We start from the raw sequence: 20515 nt of genomic DNA on the forward strand, positions 1-20515 counted from the left end.
TCAAAATAAATTTGGTATTTAAAGCAGATTTTATAATATGGCCCCTTGTGGGTCAAAATAAATTTGATATTTTAAAGCAGATTTTATAATATGGCCCCGGGTGGGTCAAAATAAATTTGGTATTTTAAAGCAGATTTTATAATATGGCCCAGGGTGGGTCAAAATAAATTTGGTATTTTAAAGCAGATTTTATAATATGGCCCAGGGTGGGTCAAAATAAATTTGGTATTTTAAAGCAGATTTTATAATATGGCCCCGGGTGGGTCAAAATAAATTTGGTATTTTAAAGCAGATTTTATAATATGGCCCCGGGTGGGTCAAAATAAATTTGGTATTTTAAAGCAGATTTTATAATATGGCCCCGGGTGGGTCAAAATAAATTTGGTATTTTAAAGCAGATTTTATAATATGGCCCCGGGTGGGTCAAAATAAATTTGGTATTTTAAAGCAGATTTTATAATATGGCCCCGGGTGGGTCAAAATAAATTTGGTATTTTAAAGCAGATTTTATAATATGGCCCCGGGTGGGTCAAAATAAATTTGGTATTTTAAAGCAGATTTTATAATATGGCCCCGGGTGGGTCAAAATAAATTTGGTATTTTAAAGCAGATTTTATAATATGGCCCCGGGTGGGTCAAAATAAATTTGGTATTTTAAAGCAGATTTTATAATATGGCCCCGGGTGGGTCAAAATAAATTTGGTATTTTAAAGCAGATTTTATAATATGGCCCCGGGTGGGTCAAAATAAATTTGGTATTTTAAAGCAGATTTTATAATATGGCCCCGGGTGGGTCAAAATAAATTTGGTATTTTAAAGCAGATTTTATAATATGGCCCCGGGTGGGTCAAAATAAATTTGGTATTTTTAAGCAGATTTTATAATATGGCCCCGGGTGGGTCAAAATAAATTTGGTATTTTAAAGCAGATTTTATAATATGGCCCCGGGTGGGTCAAAATAAATTTTTATTTTAAAGCAGATTTTATAATATGGCCCCGGGTGGGTCAAAATAAATTTTTATTTTAAAGCAGATTTTATAATATGGCCCCTTGTGGGTCAAAATAAATTTGGTATTTTAAAGCAGATTTTATAATATGGCCCCGGGTGGGTCAAAATAAATTTTTATTTTAAAGCAGATTTTATAATATGGCCCCGGGTGGGTCAAAATAAATTTGGTATTTTAAAGCAGATTTTATAATATGGCCCCGGGTGGGTCAAAATAAATTTGGTATTTTAAAGCAGATTTTATAATATGGCCCCGGGTGGGTCAAAATAAATTTGGTATTTTAAAGCAGATTTTATAATAGGAATTGTAGGATCCGCGGGGGCCCTTTTTACGCCACTGTTTTAAAGTATAATTTTTCTGTGCCGATTTCCAGTTTTTAATTTGATTTTGAGATTTTTAGCATTAATTTTCGCGCGGATTGGGGATTATTAAAGCTATTTTCATATAATATACAATATTATATTATATTAAAAAATTATGTATAATATAATTCTTTCTAAGGCTTAGGGTGAAGATATACCGGTTGTTTCAAAAGGTTTTGCCAAAATTGTAAGGACTTGTATAGGGGGTGAGTTGAGAAGTATGCCTGTTTTTTCACCATTTTCCTACGATGAGTTAAAAGAGCGCCAGATAACTTTAAAGTAAGGCCTACTAGCCCCTGGAAGTAGGTCGCAAATAGCGCAAAACCAAGCAGCGGGGAAACGCGAACATAAAGGTTTGGGTTCGTGTGATAGGTAAAAAAGGACTTTGTAAGCAAATCGAGGTAACCAGCGTAAAAAGTAAACTTAAACAATATTTAAGTCCCTGCTGCTTTGCTTTGAGCTTGTTGCAACCTACTTACTTCCCAGGGCTAGTCGGCCCCACTTTGAAGCTCTCTGGCGTTCTTTTAACTTATCGTAGGAAAATGGGGGAAAAAACAGGCATACTTCTCACCCCGAACAACTCCTTAAAATATTTTCATCACCTTTTGAATCACCCTATATAGAGGTCAGCATTCGATTAACTTTTATCCATGGATAAAATAAGTTCGGCGATATTTAAATAATATTTATTTAAATAACAAATATTTGAATAATAATTCTAAAATGTTTAAATAATCGAAAGTGGATAAGCCTATTATTTAACCAAAACAAACAATTATTTAAATAAATAATATTTTAATTCAAATAAATGCTTGGTTGCGTAAAAAACATAATTAAATAAGTTAAAATTATATTCTTTTTACCAACTTTTGTTAAATAAATCGGAAATTTTGTGAATAATGAATAAACAATTCCGAGCACTAACCCTGTATAAAGTCAAATATGCTAACTTGATTAAAAAAGTAAAAAAAATATCTATAAAGTGTACGTGATATTAACGAATATCCGACCCGATTGAAAAATATAAAAATAATGAAATTATACGAGATTTCTTATAATCAAAGTGGCAATCCTTGATTTCATAAATATCGGAATGTCCAACCCCCTAGAAATACGATTCTTCCAAACCGAGCTTTTCACTTTATACAAAAATCCACCAAAAATAATAAGACCTTCCTTCGAATTGATTTCCCAGATGGCATCGCGTAAAAGTAACGTTATGTGTCAGAGAAATATTTCGACTCACCGCGTCCAGTCCGAGTAGAACCAAGAGAGGGATGGTGGTCAGTCCACCCCTCTTCCATTCCTCCAGCGAAACAGTGCCGTCGGCGTCGTAGTCTATCTCAACCATCATGTCTTGCAGGATCTGACCAGCCGAGAAAGAAATCGAAATTTGTTAAGAAATCCAAACTCGAAACCGGAGCTCCGCTATCTCGCCAATTCTCGGAAAAGGGAATTTGTATCAGGGCTTCGTATAAAGGTACGAATTTATCAAACATACGTCGAGTTATTATTTATCCCATACACGATTACACCGCGTTCACCAGGATTTTCCTCAAGGTGCTTATATCACTGAAGGTCAAATCGATGACTAACGAAATGTTTGGGCGTACGAGTTTCGCGGGACAATAATTAATTCGTACTTCGTAGGAGAGACAGATCGCAACGAGATATTATATAAATAATGAAAAACATATGTTGCAATTCAGGTTTCCGTAAAAGAAAATATTAGAATAGCAGGTGCTAATTTGCGTTTGTAATGATTTTAAATCGCTTCTTTGATATGAGTTGAAATAATAAAAATAAAGATACAAAATATTAGACAAGATAAACATTTCGTAAGAGAGAGTTGACGGTTCGTATAATATTTATTGTGTTAAATTAAAATTCAGGACAACTGTCACTGGTCTTGACGTTTTAAATTTAAATTCAAAATGGCTAAGCCTTTTGTAATTAAGCCTAAATAAACAAGAATAATTTTTGGTAAACAAGCTAGGTACGCGAAGACAAAATGTGCGTTTAGATAACACTAACAGCGTTACAAAAGGTGGGTATCGTTTGAATCGATGGGCAATTAACTATCATGGTCTTAAAGACACCGAAAAAGACTTAATCGTGAAAAAAATGAATAATCACGATTAAAATGATTAAGTCACGCTTAAAATACGATTAACTTTATTAAATCTATAAACTCACATGAAACTAAATAATATCCCGATTAAAATGATTAAATCACGATTAAAATGATTAAGGCACGCTTAAAATACGATTAACTTTATTAAATCTATAAACTCACATGAAACTAAATAATATCCCGATTAAAATGATTAAATCACGATTAAAATGATTAAGTCACAATTAAAATGATTAAGTCACAATTAAAATGATTAAGTCACAATTAAAATGATTAAATCACGATTAAAATGATTAAGTCACAATTAAAAGGATTAAGTCACAATTAAAATGATTAAGTTACGATTAAAATGATTAAGTCACGCTTAAAATACGATTAACTTTATTAAATCTATAAACTCACATGAAACTAAATAATATCCCGATTAAAATGATTAAATCACGATTAAAATGATTAAGTCACAATTAAAATGATTAAGTCACAATTAAATATAATTAAATCACGATTAAAATGATTAAGTCACAATTAAAAGGATTAAGTCACAATTAAAATGATTAAGTTACGATTAAAATGATTAAGTCACGATTAAAATGATTAAGTCACGATTAAAATGATTAAGTCACGATTAAAATGATTAAGTCACGATTAAAATGATTAAGTCACGATTAAAATGATTAAGTCACGATTAAAATGATTAAATCACGATTTAAATGATTAAGTCACGATTAAAATAATTAAGTCACAATTAAAAGGATTAAGTCACAATTAAAAGGATTAAGTCACAATTAAAATGATTAAATAACGATTAAAATGATTAAATCACGATTAAAATGATTAAGGCACGCTTAAAATACGATTAACTTTATTAAATCTATAAACTCACATGAAACTAAATAATATCCCGATTAAAATGATTAAATCACGATTAAAATGATTAAGTCACAATTAAAATAATTAAGTCACAATTAAAATGATTAAGTCACAATTAAAATGATTAAATCACGATTAAAATGAGTAAGTCACGATTAAATGAGTAAGTCACGATTAAAATGAGTAAGTCACGATTAAAATGAGTAAGTCACGATTAAAATGAGTAAGTCACGATTAAAATGAGTAAGTCACGATTAAAATGAGTAAGTCACGATTAAAATGATTAAGTCACTATTAAAAGGATTAAATCACGATACATTGAGTTAGATCACGGTTAAAATGATTAAATCACTTTTGAAATACGATTAATTGTATTAAATCATAATTAAATTTATTAAATCATGATTAAAATTATTAAATCACGTATCACTGGATTAAATCATGATTAAAATTATTAAATCACGTATCACTGGATTAAATCATGATTAAAATGATTAAATCACGTTTAACTTGATTAAATCATGATTAAAATGATTAAATCACGTTTCACTTGATTAAATCATGATTAAAATGATTAAATCACGTTTCACTTGATTAAATCATGATTAAAATGATTAAATCACGTTTAACTTGATTAAATCATGATTAAAATGATTAAATCACGTTTCACTTGATTAAATCATGATTAAAATGATTAAATCACGTTTCACTTGATTAAATCACGTTTCACTTGATTAAATCATGATTAAAATGATTAAATCACGTTTCACTTGATTAAATCATGATTAAAATGATTAAATAACGTGTCACTTGATTAAATAACGTGTCACTTGATTAAATAACGTGTCACTTGATTAAATAACGTGTCACTTGATTAAATAACGTGTCACTTGATTAAATAACGTGTCACTTGATTAAATCATGATTAAAATGATTAAATTACGTGTCACTGGATTAAATAATGATTAAAATTATAAAATCAAGTGTCACTGGATTAAATTATGATTAGAATTATAAAATCAAGTGTAACTGGATTAAATTATGATTAAAATTATTAAATCACTTGTCACTGGATTAAACCATGATTAAATTATTAAATCACGTGTCACTGGTTTAAATCACCATTAAAATTACGTGTCACTGGATTAATCATGATTAAAATTATTAAATCACTTGTCACTGGATTAAATTATGATTAAAATTATTAAATCACGTGTCACTGGATTAAATCATGATTAAAATAATTAAATCACGTGTCACTGGCTTAAATCATGATTAAAATTATTAAATCACGTGTGACTTGATTAAATCATAAAAATGATTAAATTACGTGTCACTGGATTAAATAATGATTAAAATGATAAATTCTTGATTAAATTTTAAATAATTTAGTCATGATTATTATGACACCCTAAAGCTGGGCTGCTCCTCGGTTCAAGTAAGATCAATATTTAGTTATCGTGCCAAAAGTGGCTGAATTGTGCTAAAACGCTGTGCACTCGAATCAAAGATGAAAACTCACCGGTTTCAATTCGGTGACATCCCACCCGAGATACTCGGCCACAGTCATCATCTGGTTGACAATACAGTCCATCTCCTGAAGCCGCAAAAAGTCAAAACAAAGCGACATGTCAACCAATATATCATATCATTAAAACGCAATTGTTTGGGGACTATTTCGACCATTACGAAAAGGAGTTCAATTCTTTTATGGCGCACGTCGTAAAAACCGAGAAGAAATGTTGAAACTAGTGACAAAAGCGGAGCTTGATTTTTATTTGTCAGAGTCACGCTGTGGGGAAATCATTTGAGACAAAGCTCTCGAACACACGCGACAAAATAAATACGGGGAACGCTGACCCTAGACGCGCTGGTCAGTCTCTCTTCGGAGTAAATGGTTCGGACAATCGAATTCGGACCTATTGTCCGGTTCTCTCCGCCCCTCTCGTCTCAATCAAGAGGTAGCCATCTCCTTTTAAGTGATTGCTAGCTAGAGAGACACCGAAACAAAACCCACTCTCGATGCTGGTCAAATAAATGGTTACTGGACAGGCATCTCCTATGTACGGTTCATCTTCTTTTTCCCATTATTTTTTGGGGGACACATTTTCGCTAAGGCTCACTTTTTGGTTTAAAATTTTGAAGGAAAAAACCTCTCATATACAGGGTGTTTCAAAATGTTATGCAAAATTTTTAAGGAGTTGTAGGGGTGAGTTGAGAAGTATGCCTGTTTTCCCCATTTTCCCACGATGAGTTAAAAGAGCGCCAGAGAGCTTCAAAGTGTGGCCTACTAGCCCCTGGAATAACGCTGCAACAAACGCAAAACCAAGCAGCAGGGACTTTAAATACTGTTTAAGTTTACTTTTTTACGCTGGTTACCTCGATTTGTTTACAAAGTCCTTTTTTAACTATCACACGAACCCAAACCCTAATGTTCGCATTTCCAGGCTGCTACTTGTTTTTGCAGTCTACTTCCAGGGGCTAGTAGGCCACACTTTGAAGCTCTCTGGCGCTCTTTTAACTCATCGTAGGAAAATTGAAAAAAAAAAAACAGGCATACTTCTCAACTCACCCCCTACAACTCCTTAAATTTTTTTAATAACCTTTTGAAACACCCTGTATTTAAGGCCCATTTAACGTTTCATCGTATGTATAGGTTCTGTTAAAGGCTTCGAAAAAGCCCCTAATCGCATCATCCGTTTGATTTAATTTAAAGAGTTTTTGCTTTTAGTAAGTTAGCCTTTTCTCGGGAAAACGAAGCCAGTTTCAACGTCTATGCGCGTCTAAGAGACAAAATATAGTAAAATTGTTTTCCAATTTTTGGAAGGAAAAGCACTAAAGCACTATTCGCTGATTCAATTAGGGGACGAAACCGGGAAAAAAATTATATTCTAGAAATATCTCCTAGATAAGCCTTGAAAGGAAATTTGGAGTTTTTATCATTATAAAAAAATGTAATGAGAAAAAAACTACGAAGGTAAGAGCCTAAAAATAGCTCGTAATGGAGATAGTGGATCATTAAAGCTATTAAATCAGAGATTAAGGGGTTTAGAAAGGTCCGAACCTCCCTGCTCCACGGTAATTGAGCTTCTAAGATAACCAAGACAATCTCTAATGATATTATACTATTCAAATTGTTCGTTTAAAAGAAGATTTTCAACTTATTACTGAAATATTTTGCTTTTAGACCGAATTTTTAGTTTCAGGAGTAATTAGTACGCGGTAATTAGCGGCTAATTAACATAATTAAGTTACTTACGTTATTGTCGAGGTAGCCATTTCCATCCGTATCGTAAAGGCGAAACATAACTGAATTAATTGGATAATTAAAATAAAATTATCAAATTTAAATTAAAAATAATTAAACTTAAATTAAAAATAATTATATTTATATTAAAAATAATTAAATTTATACTAAGAATAATTAAACTTAAATTAAAACAATTAAACTTAAATTAAAACAATTAAACTTAAATTATTAATAATTAAACTTAAATTAAAAATAATTAAACTTAAATTAATAATAGTTGAATTTAAATTAAAAATCGTTAAATGTGTATTAAAAATAATTAAATTTAAATTACAAATAAATAAATTTATATTACAGTAATTAAATTTATATTAAAATAATTAAATTTATATTACAGTTATTAAATTTATATTAAAATAATTAAATTTATGTTAAAAATAATTAAATTTATATTAAAATAATTAAATTTATATTAAAAATAATTAAATTTATATTAAAAATAATTAAATTTATATTAAAATAATTAAATTTATATTAAAAATAATTAAATTTATATTAAAAATAATTAAATTTATATTAAAAATAATTAAATTTATATTAAAAATAATTAAATTTATATTAAAAATAATTAAATTTATATTAAAAATAATTAAATTTATATTAAAAATAATTAAATTTATATTAAAAATAATTAAATTTAAATTTAAAATAATTAAATTTAAATTTAAAATAATTAAATTTATATTTAAAATAATTAAATTTAAATTTATAATAATTATTTTTAGTATCAAACATAGGTCAAGAATATCCGATGAAAAACTCGGAAATACTTGCAATAAAAGACCATAAATCATAGTAATTTGACACAGCGTTTTCTAACAGAGACAATCTTTCTTACACTCGAGTTTGTCCTCCGGACGATCGTTTTCCAACAAGGAGAGGTAGCAGACGATGTCCTTGAGAGGGACTCTGATGGAGTGGATGTCCACGTGACTACTGGCTTTCCTCAAAGGCTTGAAGTCCACCGGGAAGAAAGATACTGAAGAACGCGACACGGTGTTGACATAAATCGGACATTCGGGTGGTCAAAGAGCGTAAAGAATGAAAAGGAGAGATACTGACCGCTGTGGACTAGGATGGACGAATTAGACTTCTTGGAAGAATTTCTGGACACTTGACTGTGATTGGGTGAGGAATCCGACGATTTTTGGTCAGTGTAGTTGTGGGTTACTGTCACTAAAGGGTGAATCGAGGCGCTGCCTGTGGAACGAACAAATCATATGTGGCCTTTGTAGGATCATAAGTTCATAGTTATAGGCCATATAAGCATGGGACAAACTAACGCTAGGGACGGTTTACAGCGTTTGTTGACAACACAACCCGCGTTTTTAACCCCGACCAAAATTTGGTGATTCAAAAAGGAAACTGTTACGATCTTAACGCCACCTACAATTGCGTTTGGTAACTTAAAATAATAATAATAATCAGCTAGGCTCATACCCAAGGCACCACCCTAGGCCTAAGTCATCATGCGACTTTTAAAGCCATTCATTCAGGTGGCCGGGTTACATTGCGTAGGAGGGTGGTGGCAAGCCCTTCATGCCACTCGAGCCAACAGCTCCCTACACTCACTATTACCGTTAACCTCTACAAGTTTTCATGGAAGGGGAAACCGAAGAGCTCGGGAGAATACCCCTTAAACCAGTGGGGAGACAACTTGCAAACTTCGTCTGCTATATATGAAGCTGAGCTTTGTATATCAGTTATGTTTCAATACAACCTAAACGTTAAGCCTTAACCCAGACAAATAAGCAGACTACACTTAACCACACCCACCCTCCTTTTCCGGAGATGCACCGAAAGCTCGCTAGGGCGCGTTGTCATCGAATATTTTTCAAATTTACTATCTCATGAACCGTACCTAGCGTTAGTTTGTTCCATGATATAAGTGTGCCAGTTTTTAATCGTCACTGAAAGTCATTTCTAAAATGGCTTCGTTTTAGATAAATAGTTTTCAAAACCAGCGTGAGAAATCGCTTCGTGTTGGTTCGGGAAGCAACTCGTCCAAGTCGGTTCGCTTAGAATCGCTTTCAAAACGACCAGGCGGGGAAGTAAATTTGCTCGTATTTTCAAAATTAATGGGAATAAAATTCTAAATTATGTCAAATAATATTACTCTATGTTTAGTAAACATGATTAACTATTTGTTTTGGGATACATTTTAGTATTTTCCAAATTCTGGTTATAATTTAAAATGACGTTAAGCCCTGGCTATAAGCGAGGGGCTAACCACTCTCTGAAAATCTGTACACCGATTACATAAATATGCAAATGAGTACAGCCTTTGGTAGTGCTAAATCTGTACTCACTTACGTTATCATTTTAGTGCAGTCAAAGCTACAGGCTTGTACACCGATTACGGGGAGTGATCAGCCCCTCGGCTATAAGCGAGCCGTGGTGAAGCAACGTGTGAATTAAGAATTATCGTCGGCGGTCAAAACTGGCTATCAAACTGACCTAAACTGTGTTTTAAGCTTTAGTGTGACTGTGGCTTTAGAGGACTTAAGACTCTTTGATACGTCGTAGTGGCCAGTGATAATTTTTTTTTAGTTGCGTATTGTTATCGCCTAAAGCTTGTTTTCCACTAGCGCGCGTCATAATGTTATTTTCTTTACGCGCGTAAAAACGTTTGAACGTTTCAAAACTGAGAAACGCGTCGTTACGCGCGCCAGTGGAAAACAAGCTTTAGACACTTATCTGGTTTGTTATGGCGTCAATTCTACGTTACACAACACAATTATTTTGACTAACTGACACATTTATAATTATAGACTTATGTACTTAATATTTCCTAGATTTAGAATGATAATGTTTTGACAGAAAGGAAAGTGTAAACCATTGAGTTGGGAATAAATAGAGGTACAACTAAATCTGGCTGGCGCGGGACCAATTTCGTTCCAAAAGGAGACTTTATCAATATTATCGTTCTACCGTGGCGGCATCTGTCTCTAGTGGTGGAAACTATATTGCAATTGAATTTTTTCGCGAATCTGATGCGAAATTGAAATGTATGATTTCTCGTAAGAATCAAACCTTTGAAGTTGTTTAAAAATAATTTTATTCTGTCAACACGATCCTTTTTAACTCAAGTTACGGTGAGTTAGCTAATAATTATTTATTTTTAGCCATATAACTTTACAAAATATAGATGGCGCTACCACCTAATAATAAAGATGAATTTCGTACAGTCTTATCAGAACAGATCCCGCGTAACCATGGCAACCGAAATCGTAATTGTAATTCTAGCAGTATTATTCCCAATTCAATGGTGTAAACCATGCACGTAAGCCTAGTGGGGAGTTTGAAACCAAATACTGTTAAATTTTTAGGAGGTTGTATTACAACGCTATTCCAGCAATAAGACAGACTATCTTCCCCCAGCATGGTGGAGAAGGGGAATTTTTTGTTGATTTGTCAACAGGGCCCTCTATTGCTGATTAATAGAAGCTCGTTAAAAATATACGGAAATATTAGTGGGGTTGATTAATTATGGAAATAATTAAATAAAATTTATTTACTTTTTTGTTCTAAATATTTATTTAAAATTATGGCTTTCTTTAATTTATGTAATTAAACAAGATGGCGCTCCCGCTCAAGAAGAACGAAACCCGTTGCGCATTTTCTTGCGTACAGTTTTAATTGGTTAGACGCTTTAGCACCTGCTACATTCAGAAAGAGAAATTTCGGAAATTGTAAAACGCTCAGCATAAAAGCTCACAAAATAAAATCTGTACACAACACTGCATTAGCGTGTTCTAAGGCTATCTGTGTTTATTGCTCATAGCTTAATCTAACATCCTTTAAATTTGAATAACCCTGCTACTTTAACTTGGAATTTTTAAATAAGAAACATTTTTGCTCCGACTATGCGGAAGATGGCTCTACAAAACACTATGCGACTTTCTAATTAAGAACGGCGCGAGACGCATGATTAGCGGCACGTGCCACAGAGCGTGCGTAACGCCGTTATTAAAAACCTTTTAGTGTTGCGTAGCGACATCTTCCGTATAGTCATTGGTTTGAGTTGCGCGCACTAATCAAGGTTCGGCTTTGGTGATCAACAATTTACGAAAGAACGTTATGCCACAGAAAGATCGAAAGAAAATGTGTGCTTAAGTACCTGTCATACCTGTTCTACCACGACTGTTACTGTCGCTGTCACTGCGATGGTGCCCCAGGCTGTGAAGCTTCTCCGTCAGTCCGTGGAACTTCTCGGCTAGCCCGAAGTGCATTCCGGACACTCCGCAACTGGAGCGCTCCCGGGGGACCTCGGCGCAAGCGGAGCTCAAACCGTGCACTTCCTTGGCCAGCTCGGGCAGCGAGCCGCTGGTGTTGTGGGAGGTGATGGGGGCGCACGCTGCCGTCGACGTCACGGCTGCCAACTGACCAAAGACCACATTCAACAATAAGAGCTTCGCGTTAAATCTTTGACAAAATAAACTACTGGACTATAGGATATCAAGGACCCCCTTCCCTCATAATATCAAGGATAAAACTTCCTTCAGAATATCAAGGTCCCCTTGCCCCCGAATATCAAGGACCCCCCTTACCCAGAAAATCCAGGAACCCCTTCCCTCAGAATATCAAGGACAAACTTCCTCCAGAATATCAAGGAACCCCTTCCCTCAGAATATCAAGGACAAACTTCCCTCAGAATATCAAGGAACCCCTTCCCTCAGAATATCAAGGACAAACTTCCCCCAGAATATCAAGGACCCCCTTCCCCCGAATATCAAGGACCCCCCTTACCCAGAAAATCCAGGAACCCCTTCCCTCAGAATATCAAGGACCCCCTTCCCCCGAATATCAAGGACCCCCCTTACCCAGAAAATCCAGGAACCCCTTGCCTCAGAATATCAAGGACCCCCTTCCCCCGAATATCAAGGACCCCCCTTACCCAGAAAATCCAGGAACCCCTTCCCTCAGAATATCAAGGACAAACTTCCTCCAGAATATCAAGGAACCCCTTCCCTCAGAATATCAAGGACAAACTTCCCCCAGAATATCAAGGAACCCCTTCCCTCAGAATATCAAGGACAAACTTCCCCCAGAATATCAAGGAACCCCTTCCCTCAGAATATCAAGGACAAACTTCCCCCAAAATATCAAGGAACCCCTTCCCTCAGAATATCAAGGACAAACTTCCTCCAGAATATCAAGGAACCCCTTCCCTCAGAATATCAAGGACAAACTTCCCCCAGAATATCAAGGAACCCCTTCCCTCAGAATATCAAGGACAAATTTCCCCCAGAATATCAAGGAACCCCTTCCCTCAGAATATCAAGGACAAATTTCCCCCAGAATATCAAGGAACCCCTTCCCTCAGAAAATCAAGGATCCCCTTCCCCCCGAATATCAAGAACAAACTTCCCCCAGAATATCAAGGACAAACTTCCCCCAAAATATCAAAGAACCCCTTCCCTCAGAATATCAAAGACAAACTCCCCCCCCCCGAATATCAAGGACGCTATCTTTCCCCACAGAAATCCATACTTCTACTTGGAATGCTCAGATTTTCGTCTCGATGTGGCTGACGGTTTTTTTTGACGTCACTATGTTAACTTAACAAACAACAACGTGAGAGGGGAGCGCGCGCAGAGGGGATTTTTTCTCTCGTAGGCGGGGCCAAAGCCGTCAGAGTGATCTTACCATACGCGATACGCCAAGATAAGCATTCCAGGTAGAGATATGGATTCCTGTTCCCCACAATATCAAGCTGGCTATCTTTTTCCAAAATATCAAGGACGCCGTCTTTACAAAGAATACCAGGACGCTTTTTTCGTACTTGGTTCTTTTAAAGCAGCGCCGCTTATAGCGCCATGGTGTCTGATAGAGGAAATATTTCCACCCAAATATATCGAATAATTTTTGAACATTTGTATATGGGTGGAAATGTTTCGCGATTCTTTCGATAGGAGCGCTGGCGGGTGATGCGATTTATCAATATGGATTTGATGGTGATTCGGGTCCAGTAGTCTATTTGTTCAAGGTGAAACCCCGCGAATATTTAGTACTGTTGCCTGACACTAGATGGGGTTAGAATTATCTCGGATTCGGGCTGTATTGATTGGTTAGATCGAATTAAATTTTGCTCAACCAGAGATAATCTCCGTAGTAAAAAAAATTACTTAAAATAAAATGTTTGGAGCGTGTTTAGAAGTGTTGATATTGGTAATTCTATTTTAAATAAAAGGTCTACAAAAATGTGTAACTAAAGGTCTACAGTGTTTCACCTGAATCATCCGGTTTACCAAGGCAACTTACCTTGAGCAGTCGTCCGTCCATACCAGAGGACTGGGCAGTGGGTAATTGGGTGGGCTTTTTCACAAACGACAGGAACAACCTCTTGACCAATTCCACGGGGGTTTCGGCTTCCAAATACGTGTCCATGAATAGTTGGAAGCCCTCCAAATCAATGTCCTGCGCCACACCGACCAGAATAAACGGAGAGTCGAAAATAGTTAAAACAAACACGGACCGGAAGCGGGAAATTTAATTCAAACAGGAGGGAACCAGCTTTGTTAAAGACTAATTATATATTCCACGGGCAAACAAATGTTTCGCCGTACGATCTAAACCTATTGATTTGCTAAAATTTTAAGAGAATTACCCTGGTGGACGTGGACGTAGACGTAGATAATACAGATCAAGTTCTCGGAAAATGTTTACAAATTCAAATAACGATTCGTACATTTATATAGAAAGTATTGAATGGAAAATATTTCATATTCAAGGATCGTACTTAACGTTATTTGACCAATACGAACGGATATGAAGTTTTGGGAGATTGAATTTGATATTTGAGCTCGCTTACCCCTTCGGGATTATATTTGGAAAGGGTTCCCTCGTCCTTAAACTCGTCGAGGACATCACCCAATTTTTTAGAAGAATCTGTATTTACAAAGGAACAACAAAAAAAGCAATATATTAAAGATTTATATTATATTATTCAAATAATAAACTGTAAGCGACTTTGAGTTCTTTATACAGGGTGTTTCAATTGGTTATGTAAAATTTTAAGGAGTTGTAGGAGGTGAGTTGAGAAGTATGCCTGTTTTTTCTAATTTTCCTACGATGAGTTAAAAGAGCGCCAGAAAGCTTCAAAGTGTGACCTATTAGCCCCTGGAAGAACGCTGCAACAAGCGCCAAACCAAGCAGCAGGGACTTTAAATACTGTTTAAGTTTATTTTTTTACGCTGGTTACCCCGATTTGTTTAAAAAGTCCTTCCTATGAAACGAAGCCAAACCTTAATGATCGCGTTTCCCTGCTGCTTGGTTTTGCGCTTATCGCAGCCTACTTCCAGGGGCTAGTTGGCCACACTTTGAAGCTCTCTGGCGCTCTTTTAACTCATCGTAGGAAAATTAGAAAAACAGGCATACTTCTCAACTCACCTCCTACAACTCCTTAAAATTTTTGCATAACCTTTTGAAACACCCTATATGAAGAAAACTTCACCTTGTCTCAAAAAATGTATTGTTTCTACGACTATTTTATTTATAGTGTTTGTACGAATTTGAGCTCCTGTAGTATTGGCTTACATTGCAAATTAGAAGGCCGTGAGCTCCAAAATATGGTTTTTGGTAAATTGCAGTACTTTCAGAGAAAATAACTTCTGAAGAAAAAAATTCGTAAAACTCCTACGTTAAGATTATATTTTATTTAGCATTCAAAACTTAACGTATCGGAAGTCTATTTATTTAAATTAGCAATAAATAAACAGAACTGAGGGATCTGGAGAGGCTAAAGATAAAAGGATTAAAGAGAAGATTCGGGGCCAAATAAAACGAGAAGACATTCCGTCGGCGACACCGGAGTCTGGGGATGGAAAAAACGACCCGCTTCCGGAACATTAGCTTAGATCAGTGTTGGAATCTGACATATTAAAAAGGAAATGGAACCGGAAATACCGAGGCGGAAGTGGCGGCATCTCGTGGACAAAAAGGAAACAATATATTTAGCGAGTATTCGAGGCGAAGATGACAGATTGGTATCGGACTATCGCGGGTTTCCGATCTACTTTTTCCTAATCTATCGCGAGTTATTCCATTGACCTTTGGTCCTTTGCGAAACGTTTCAAGGATGTTCAAAATAACGGGGAATATTGGATTTTAATACGAAAATTTCTCCAGTGACTCGATAAAACAACGTTTATTTATCATTTCCCTCAACTGGGACCTTCGAGTCTGAGCGACAAAATGAATTTGGAGTCGCTTATTAATTTGAACGAGAAAAAGGGACTCCCGTTCAGCGGGCTCTAAAATTCCTCTTGTTAATTAGGGAATATACTAATGAAGGAGCCGCCCCGTGACCCACCCCGATAGGACACTGAAAACGGCTTCATTAATTAAAAATAATATTAATTAACGTACATGAAAAGATAAATACGGGAGCGTAAATAAGGATTCCTTTTAAAATTTCGCCTTTGCTGTAATTATGATGTTTCCAAAATCTACACAAGTATTAGATCTAACAAGGAGACATCCCGAGGAGTTTCTCCAATTTATTCAAACTCGGGGGTTAAGTAGACCTTCATGTACCTTGAAAGCACCCAAAGGGAAAAGTTTCAATGGCCGTTCGTTTTGCCATGGCAACCAAAAATGTTTTTGACCACACAAAATTGAACTTTTTCTACGTAAAATATCATGGATAAATCACGGATTGTAAACCCTATGATTAGAGGTCGGCGTTTGGATAAAAATTAACCGTGTATTTGGATAATATCCAAAAACAAAAATTATCCAACAAATAATCAGTTATTTTTGGTTTTTCCCATATTAAATCGTTTCTATCCATGGATAATATCCATGGATAAACGGTTAACCGCAATTTTTATGATTAATTGAAATTTTGCCATTTAATTTATCTGTTACACCGATCTCTACGTATGATTTTACCGAAATTTATTGATTTTATCGATTTTACCCAAATTTAAACAATTATTTTGCCAAAATTTTAATTTTTTTATTTTTTTGCCATGCTATTTTATGCAGAAAAAGTTTAAACTTGAGTTGTGAAAAACATTTAAAAAAATTAAAATGGAATTATAATAATATAATATATAATAAAATATTTGGAGCTCATCAGTACTAGAATTCGGCGTAACAGATAAATTTACCGCCAAAATTTCGATTATTCATAAAAATTTCGGTTATCTGTTTATTAATGGATATTATTCACGGTTATAAAACCATTTAATATGCAAAATATAAGTTTATATTCGGATAATTTTCGGTTATGGATTTCTTATACAAACTCCGATCTCTAATTAGTACCGCGCAGGGAATCTAACTAAACCTTAAAGAGAAGCTCACCCTAAACATTAAAAATTTCAAATAAGCGGATATTGGTGGAGAATGAAATGCACAATACGTTAAACAGTGTTGCCACAAAATATTGAGATTCAAATTCCTTGATTATTCCCTGTTTTCCCTGACCATTTTAAGAGATTTTACCCGACTTTTGAAGGTCAAATTTTTTATTTTTTATTTTACTTAATCAGAAGTTAATCAATTTAAATAAGTAAAAAGCTTAAATTGCAACGTTGAAAAAATTAGCTTAACTTTCAAGGAAACTAATTACCTTCGAAAATTGTCATAGAATTTGTGATAGATCTAGAGTAAAATTACCAAGTTCAAAAAGTGTCATGATAAAATACAATTCCCTGACCTTTTCCTGAATTTTTACAAATTCTTAAAAATCCTTGACCTTTACCTAATTATTTAGGTCCATTTTTAAATTCCCTGACTTTTCCATGAATTTTTACAAATTCTTAAAATTCCCTGACCCTAACCTATTTTTTGGCCCATTTTTAAATTCCCTGACTTTTCCCTGAATTTTTACAAATTCTTAAAATTCCCTGACCCTAACCTATTTTTTTGGCCAATTTCTAAATTCCCTGACTTTTCCCTGAATTTTTACAAATTCTTAAAATTCCCTGACCTTTACCTAATTTTTGGCCCATTTTTAAATTCCCTGACTTTTCCCTGAATTTTTTACAAATTCTTAAAATTCCCTGACCCTAACCTATTTTTTTTGGCCCATTTTTAAATTCTCTGACTTTTCCCTGAATTTTTACAAATTCTTAAAATTCCTTGACCTTTACCTAATTTTTTCGCCCATTTTTAGATTCCCTGACTTTTCCCTGATTTTTTACAAATTCTTAAAATTCCTTGACCTTTACCTAATTTTTGGCCCATTTTTAAATTCCCTGACTTTTCCCTGAATTTTTACCAATTCTTAAAATTCCCCGACCCTAACCTATTTTTTGGCCCATTTTTAAATTATCTGACTTTTCCCTGAATATTTACCAATTCTTGGAATTCCCTGACCTTTACCTAATTTTTTGGCCCATTTTTAAATTCCCTGACTTTTCCCTGAATTTTTATAAATTCTTAAAATTTCCTGACCTTTACCTAATTTTTTAGGCCCATTTTTAAATTCCCTGACTTTTCCCTGATTTTCCTGTTTTCCCTGACGGGTGACAACCCCGTTAAAGTTAATAGAAACCATGCACCTATGGACTATAATTCGGGTGGTTTCTATTAACTTAGATCTAAGAAGTAGATCATACCTAGGCAAAATCTAGATCTACACTTATATACCTCGGTAAAAAGGAACATTTTATTTGATCCTGGTTTAGTTAGATACCTGGGGCGAATATTCTTGTAAAATCGAAACGTTTTATTGTAAAGGTTTAAAAATCGCTAAGTAAATCTTGTATTTCGAATCAAAAACGTAATTTTCCGGATCACTGGTGGGAAATTGGCGCGGTGATTCCGTCGATAGCTAGTACTATAAATAAACAGCAGACTGATAGAGACAAATAAGAGTTCCCTTCACCGTTGGCCTTTCAATCGAAGCGCGTGTCCGGAAAACGGGCGTTCCGAGGGAAGGATTTGAAGGACGTATAAAACCTTTTAAGAGGATACGAGTCACGTGGCAACGACCGTGGTGGACGAGAAACTATTACGCGACGAGGCTTAAGAAAACTCGTACGTAGAAAACGCGTCATCCGCGTTCGGAACCTTTCAGAGAAAGCGCGCGTGCATCGCGTCGTCGTCGTGGCAACGCGTCCCGGAGGACAAAGCGACTTACACTGAATGAAGTCTTGCAGTTGTTGGAATTCGGCTGGCGAAAGCTTCTCCCATTTGAGCGTCATCGTTAGCCGGAGTCAAGAGGCGAAGCTTCCGCATGACTTGCTCTCATCATCATGAGTCCATCAGATGGCGCCACCCGTCGCCGCCGGTGCAGACGACACGAGAACTGGCATCCGCATCATCCTAGACGTCATCCTCGACACGGACGCCCTCTGGCACGTCGTTGTCGCGATCCCGGCATCCGACCAGGATCTCGCGCTCATCCTCCGTCACTGCCTGCAAACAAACATACTGTCATTAAACTTCACGTCACTTTTCAGTCAATGGGATTATTTATATTCGCCTTCTTTAACTATTTCACCTTAAGAAAATTTTTAATCATTTTACACGTTTTAACTGGTACCAGAAGCCTTTAATGAGTGCAGTGTTGGGCACCGCTCATCTCATTGTGAGCGGATTTGTTATTATGAGCGAAAATGAGCGGTAAAATATCTTTTTAAAAGAGCGCAAATCAAAAATGAGAGGAGCGCCAATTTTACCGCTCAAAAAAAGAGCGGAAAGAGAGGAGCGAAAATTTTACCGCTCAAAAAAGAGCAGAAAGAGAGGAGCGAAAATTTTACCGCTCAAAAAGACGAAAATGCCCAACACTGAATGAGTGAAGCCTCTAACTCGCCCAAAAACGTGAAACGCCTCGTTTTTGGAACTAGGGGTATTCGGAGGGATACAGATTTGTGAAGGCGATATGTGGCCAGAAAATATAGTCCTCTCGATATATTCATACCGAGGGACTTCAGGTGTACAAATCAGCAGTGAAATCACTTGAACTCACGTAAATTTAGTAGGTTTAATAACTTTAGTCAAATAAATATTGAAATCACTTGAAATCTGAAATCAGATGAACAAAATTTCAAACATTGGAATGATTGGAGCAGTAGCGGAGAAAACATTTAAAAAATGCTCGTGGAGTTCCCATAAATTTTAAATTTTGAGAGACTCGCCTCGTTTTGATTGAACTTTGTAATTTATACATTATAAAGGTAATAAATTTTAAAACTATTATTGGCTATCATATATATACTAACATAAGTAACATAATAACAATAAGTATGACAAGTTACGAGATTTACAACCAAACTAATTTTCATAGTTATTGCGTAATCAAGATGTTTTCTCAATACAGAAGTGTCTAAAATATTCGAGACATCCGCTAAGCCGAAATATCTGGTTTCCGATAGATAGGCGGAATATTAGGCTAAAATGATAAAATTTAAAAACGTTTTTCTCGGCGCCACGAGCTTATGTTTTTTTATCACGCGTGGTTCGCACGCACGGGCTTCAAAACAAAGCCAAAGCCCCTCGCGACTCCAGAACGTGCTCTCCGATATTAGGCTTACATTTTTATCAAAAAGTAGTCATCCAAAACGGTAAGTCGCGAGTCCAAGTCACAGCTTGAAGAGAGTATCAGTGCCGAAAAAAGGTTCAGTTAGAAAATTAGCATTAAAGCAATAGGAAGTGTCACACTATAAACCTTAAGCCTTGCCCGCCTTTCGCGTTTAAAGTTTTATACCTTCGTTTCAGGTTTGCCAACCGACGTCTTGGAAAGCAAACTCCTTTTTAGCCACAAAGACTAGCGCTCACTAGATTCGCTAGTCCTAGGCCGCGTTCATTTCTTCTTGGCTCCGTGTCGAAAACAAGACGTTTCAAAAGTTGTACGTTGGCGGTATAGGGAGTTAGA

General features: G+C 35.3%; 1 protein-coding gene across 4 annotated transcripts in view; it reads right to left on the reverse strand.

Moving 5' to 3' along the window:
- The window catches only part of Dgk (diacyl glycerol kinase 1), a 193722-nt gene that overhangs the window by 57467 nt on the left and 115740 nt on the right, over positions 1 to 20515 (reverse strand). For 3 of the 4 annotated variants that reach the window (XM_090158525.1, XM_090158522.1, XM_090158523.1), the window contains exons 2-10: positions 18779 to 19056; positions 14498 to 14574; positions 13948 to 14103; positions 11804 to 12065; positions 8746 to 8883; positions 8522 to 8662; positions 7633 to 7682; positions 5896 to 5970; positions 2616 to 2735 (exon numbers count right to left, since the gene is read on the reverse strand). In XM_090158525.1, coding sequence (XP_090014651.1) covers positions 2616 to 2735; positions 5896 to 5970; positions 7633 to 7682; positions 8522 to 8662; positions 8746 to 8883; positions 11804 to 12065; positions 13948 to 14103; positions 14498 to 14574; positions 18779 to 18842 — 1083 coding nt within the window. In that variant the 5' untranslated portion in view covers positions 18843 to 19056. The remainder of the gene's footprint in view (positions 1 to 2615; positions 2736 to 5895; positions 5971 to 7632; positions 7683 to 8521; positions 8663 to 8745; positions 8884 to 11803; positions 12066 to 13947; positions 14104 to 14497; positions 14575 to 18778; positions 19057 to 20515) is intronic. The other variant, XM_090158524.1, reaches the window with a different exon arrangement.

Source organism: Leiobunum rupestre, chromosome 9 (assembly GCF_980474605.1).
Source record: "Leiobunum rupestre chromosome 9, qqLeiRupe1.1.hap1, whole genome shotgun sequence".
In the NCBI taxonomy this organism is placed as follows: domain Eukaryota; kingdom Metazoa; phylum Arthropoda; class Arachnida; order Opiliones; family Sclerosomatidae; genus Leiobunum; species Leiobunum rupestre.